Raw genomic sequence first — 6,159 nt, 5'->3', positions numbered from 1 at the left:
TCAGAGCGTAGGAGAGGGGCTAGAGAGATGGTGAGAGAAAAAGACAGCTTCCAAAATAAATATGAGGCCCACCGCCAATACGAACTTGCTGTATTAAAGAATATAAAATGCACTCACGCTTGCACATGAGCATTCACGCATACAAGCACACACAGTCATGTACACGCATGCGTACGAAAAAGCTACGCATCACATACACACCTACGCATGCACATATACAAACACACGTACAAGCATGCACACAAATACAGCCATACAAAATACTCAGATAAAAAAAATCATAAAATTCTGTGTAATTTTGTCTTTTCTCCATCGGCCAATATGCATGTCTTCTTCTCAGCACATTTCCTATGAGATTGTTTGTCTTTTTGCCTGAGTCATAACACGCAGATCTATCTATCTATCTGTCTGTCTGTCTGTCTGTCTATCTATCTATTTATCTATATATCTATCAATCTATCTATCAATCAATCTAACTATCTATCTATCTATCTATCTATCTATCTATCTATCTATCTGTCTGTCTGTCTGTCTATCTATTTATCTATCTATCTATCTATCTATCTATCTATCTATCTATCTATCTATCTATCTATCTGTCTGTCTGTCTGTCTGTCTGTCTGTCTATCTATTTATCTATCTGTCTGTCTGTCTGTCTTTCTATTTATCTATTTATCTATCTATCTGTCTGTCTGTCTGTCTGTCTGTCTATCTATTTATCTATCTATCTATCTATCTATCTATTTATCTATCTATCTATTTATCTATCTATCTATTTATATATCTATCTATCTGTCTGTCTGTCTTTCCGTCTATCTGCCTAACTAGCTATAAATCTATGTATCTATCGATCGATTTATCTATCTCTCTGACTATCTAACTACCCTTCAGTCTGTATATACACACACACGCGCATACAAGCTCACTCATATATACATACATGCGTTTATATCATATATCATACACATAGATAAATAGATCGATAGTGAGAGATAGAGAAAGAGTAACAAAGAGCAATGTGTATATATGTGTATGTGAATTTGTGTAAGTATATATATATATATGTATATATATATATATATATATATATATATACATGTACATACATACATACATACATACATACATACATACATACATACATACATACATACATACATACTCACATACTTGCATACATACATAATACATACATCATATTCATACAAAAAGAAACTAAGAGACAGGGAGACAGATATCATTATAGTATGTCAGTCGGAAATATTTGAGTTAGATGGAGACTCTATAAATGTGAATGCTGCCAGACCAACAAATGCCAACCCTTCTGTTTGCTTGTATAAGTAACTATGTGTAAAAATTTCCCAACGGTATATGACTGATTGCTTCTTTCAAGCAATCATATATGAATATCTTTTGTTATTTCTAGCTATGAAGTTCAGATAGCATTCTGTTTATAAATAACACTCATTCATTTACATCATTCATAAATATCACCGTATTGAAAGCCTTGCAACGTGTAACAATTCTTATTAACTTCATCAAATGAGGCTTGCCGTCGGTTAAATGGCCGACACCAATTGACATTGCTTATCATTTCTTTCTTGTTGAGAATTCAACTCTATCATGCAGAAGGAAAAAGAAACTATCAAGGTGTATGTATGTATGTATGTATGTAGTATGTATGTATGTATGTATGTATGTATGTATGTACGTATGTGTGTATTTGTGATTATATTCTACTAATAATACGGTATATTTTTATTAATATATCTAAAACTACATATCTATGTATATTATACAAACACGTGCACATGTATGTGCATATATATATATTATATATATATACGTATATAGATATATATATATATATATATATATATATATTTACATACATATATACATGTATATACATTATTATATATATTAATTATTATTATGTATGTATGCATGTATGTATATATATATTATATATATATATATATTTGTGTGTGTATACATATATTGATGAATATAAAGAAATTTACATATGCACACATATATAAGAAAGACACATACGTGCGTACATGTGTATGTGTATGTGTGTGTGTGTGTGTGTGTGTGTATGTGTGTGTGTGTGTGTGTGTGTGTGTGTGTGTGTGTGTGTGTGTGTGTGTGTGTGTGTGTGAAAGTACATACCCTGATAATCGCCAGGTCCTTATTTCAATTCCGAGGCCGGGCGATGAGTTATGTTCGTGCGCAAAAACACTTCATTTCCCGTTACTTTACGATTACTTCCACATCTGGTATGTGGCACATCTTGTATAGCGAACGTCGATTTGATGGACGAAGTAAGCTAATGAAGAAGACAAACATTTGATCACTATAAACAAATCACCCGTGCAAATTGTTCAACAAGAACCGACAGTAAAGTTCATCACGTATGTATGTACGTACATACATACATACATACATACATGCATGCATGCATGCATACATACATACATACATTACATACATACATACATACATACATACATACATACATACATACATACGTGATGACTTTTACTGTCGGTTCTTGTAGAACAATTTGCACGGGTGATTTGTTTATAGTGATCAAATGTTTGTCTTCTTCATTAGTTTACTTCGTCCATCAAATCGACGTTCGCTATACAAGATGCGCCACATACCAGGAGTGGAAATGATCGCAAGGCAACGGGAAGTGAAGTGTTTTTGCGCACGAACATAACGCATCGCCCGGCCTCGGAATTGAAATAAGGATCTGGTGATTATCAGGGTATGCACGTTCACAAACACACACATATATGTATGTATGTATGTATGTATGTATGTATGTATGTATGCATGTATATATAAAGGGTGAATGACCATGTTATTGGCACCTAGAAAGTTACTCTCCAAGGCACAAGTCCGAGCAAGATTGTTTATGGAAGACCAGCGTACCAGCCTCCCCGTTCCACGCCACCGATGTTATCCAAAAGAAAGGTAACAGCTGATGCAGCTTGGCACCAGTGACGTCGCAAATGGTTCCTACAGTTGAGTGAACGAGAAATAAAGTGTCTTGCTCAGGAACACAACACACAGCCCGGTCCGGGAATCGAACTCACTCCCTCATGGTTGTGAGCCCGTCGTTCTAACCACATAGCCATGCACTAACATATATATGTATATGTATATATATATGTATGTATATTATACACATATATACAGAAAGAGAGAGAGAGAGAGAGAGAGTAAAATTCTTGTATATTGTAACAATGTATAGTATAATGATCGCTGTAACACACATACTCAAACACGAGATTTATATTCCATGCATGGATGCGCACCTCGTTTCACCAACCCTGACACAGGCACACACTGGCACACGCTGGCACACAGACACACACAAATACGCTCTCTCAAAATCACTCCAACAATTTCCTGTTAAGATTTGTTTTATTTATTTACTTATAATTTTTTTTTTTCTGTTTAATTTCTTTAAGTCAATTTCCTTTCATTTGATGTGCTGATTACAACGGTTAATGCATAAATCAGGTGTTTAATTAACGACAAAATGCTAATTTTTAAGTTTAATAAGTACAAGGTTAAATCTGAAAATATGTCAATATTTACAGATAAAGTACGTTTAATCGGTTTGAACACTGATCGTCATTAGATAACTCATTAATGGAGGTGCACATAAATATATATCAAGAAAAATGTATGCATCAATGACCCAATGGATTAAAGATTATGCGTCTTTTTTTAGGAATACATTTCCTTGATTTAGTTCAATTGTATAACTACGTAAAATGCCGATTTGCTTGTCTTAACTCTTGCCGTGCTGAGAATTCAAAAGAAGGATGAAACAGACTTATTCTTTGTAAGCCTAGTACTTATTCTATCGGTCTCTTTTGCCGAACCGCTAAGTTACGGGGACGTAAACACACCAGCATCGGTTGTCAAGCGATGTTGGGGGGACACACAAACACACACACACACACATATATATACGACGGGCTTCTTTTCAGTTTCCGTCTATCAAATCCACTCACAAGGCATTGGTCGGCCCGAGGCTATAGTAGAAGACACTTGCCCAAGGTGCCACACATTGGGACTGAACCCGGAACCATGTGGTTGGTAAGCAAGCTACTTACCACACAGCCACTCCAACGCCTACCAGCAAGTAGAAAGTTTATGAACTTTTATAACGGGTAGAAAAAAATATTAAATGTTATGCTTTGCACACCTTCTTTACTCTTTGATGTATATTCCACACTTTCAAATCTGCTTCAACTTATCTTAATCTATAGGAGACTGTCTCCCTTTTGATAGCTGACCAACAGGAGCATACCACACATTTGCACTTCTGTTTAAATATCAAGAAATTATCCACCACATAACGAGTGGAGATGAAGCCGAGCGAAAAGTAGTGTAGATGTAAACGTTACAAAATATTTCCTCCCTGATGATGAGGTTTAGTTCGAAATTTTTTTTTTAATTTATAACCAACACATCCGGAATACTTACACAAAATCTATTTTGAAAATTGAGACGATTAACTACATAACGAACAAACTAAATATTGTTATGTCCTTCAATATAATTGATTTTCTAAATATTTTCTATTTTCTGATTTTTTTATACTTAGATATACAAACATGGCGTCCAGCAGTCAGTCGATGTAAGCCGTGAATCTCACAGCAACTGGATGCGTTACGTGAACTTCGCTTTCAGTACGCGTCAACAGAATTTGGTAGCTTGCCAGATCGGTACAGACATTTATTTCTATACAATCAAGACGGTTCCTCCGGATACCGAACTACTGGTATGGTTCTGTGAAGACTATGGAGAACGGATACATCGAAGTATGTGTTCATCATTGATGATCCGTGGCCACTATCAACATGAAACGACAACTATTCTATCAGGTAAACTTTAAGAGTCGTACCGCTTTCACACACACACACACACACACACACACACACACACACACACACACACATATACACATACACACATGCACACACACACACACACACACACACACACACACACACATATATCAATGTGTCTACATTTCAACATATACTCATTATTAAATAATTCTTTAAAGCAGTTTTACTTCACATATATAACAAATTACGTTAAGAAAGACAGTCACTCGCCATATTGCGGTTCACATATCGCGGTTTCAAAATATTTCCTCTGTGGTGTTGTTTTGCATTTATAATAAAATAAGTATATACAAATTATAAAAATACTAAAAAAAAAATATACAGTACAGTACTGTGTCTACTTCACGGATTTTCACCTATCGCGTGAGGTGGGCAGGGTTGGACCGTAGCACTCTCGATAGTCGAGGGATTACTGTACTGCGTATATTTCTCGCTCACAAAACCTTCGACATGTGTGAGTGTGTGTGTGTGTGTGCCTCAAGCAACTGGAATTTAATAGACTGATACACCAGTGAGTTAGAAGAAGTAGTAAATTTAGTTTTGTTTAGCTAAGGACGGAGTTCAAATCAGCGAGAACCAAATGCAACATTTATCTGCTTAGAATCAGTAAAATATATACCTATTTCTTTATTACCCACAAGGGGCTAAACACAGAGGGGACAAACAAGGACAGACATGGGTATTAAGTCGATTACATCGACCCCAGTGCGTAACTGGTACTTAATTTATCGACCCCGAAAGGATGAAAGGCAAAGTCGACCTCGGCGGAATTTGAACTTACAACGTAACGGTAGACGAAATACCGCTAAGCATTTCGCCCGTCGTGCTAACGTTTCTGCCAGCTCGCCACCAATCATATACTGTTTAACTAAGCTCTGCATTAAAAATATTGGACCTTTGTTCCGATGTGAAACGTAATACACGGCATTCAAATGTTATCAGTTATGTAGGTGCGAATCTTTCCTGGAATTCATATATAATTCCACTCTGTCACAATCATGAAACATCATTGACAATGAGTAAACAAAATAATTTACAAGTATCGCTGACAGATCTATTATATAAAATCCGTTCTGTTTGTGTGTGTGTCTTCTAGGATCTCCGGCATCCTCCATCCGATTGCGCTCAATTTTTTTATGTAGATACCAACGGTATCAGGACGTGTATAAGTCTTCAAAAAATTACAAAAATCGATTCCATGTGAGAATGCAATCGATAA

General features: G+C 35.7%; 1 protein-coding gene across 1 annotated transcript in view; it reads left to right on the top strand.

The window, feature by feature from the left end:
* LOC115215081 (PR domain zinc finger protein 1-like) overlaps positions 1–6,159 on the top strand; it is a 101,776-nt gene that overhangs the window by 86,019 nt on the left and 9,598 nt on the right. Inside the window, exon 4 of the mRNA XM_029784241.2 lies at positions 4,634–4,913. Coding sequence (XP_029640101.1) covers positions 4,634–4,913 — 280 coding nt within the window. The remainder of the gene's footprint in view (positions 1–4,633; positions 4,914–6,159) is intronic.

Source organism: Octopus sinensis, linkage group LG8 (assembly GCF_006345805.1).
Source record: "Octopus sinensis linkage group LG8, ASM634580v1, whole genome shotgun sequence".
In the NCBI taxonomy this organism is placed as follows: Eukaryota; Metazoa; Mollusca; class Cephalopoda; order Octopoda; family Octopodidae; genus Octopus; species Octopus sinensis.
The sequence above is the reverse complement of the archived record's forward strand: the minus strand, read 5'-3'. Positions and strand labels throughout refer to the sequence as shown.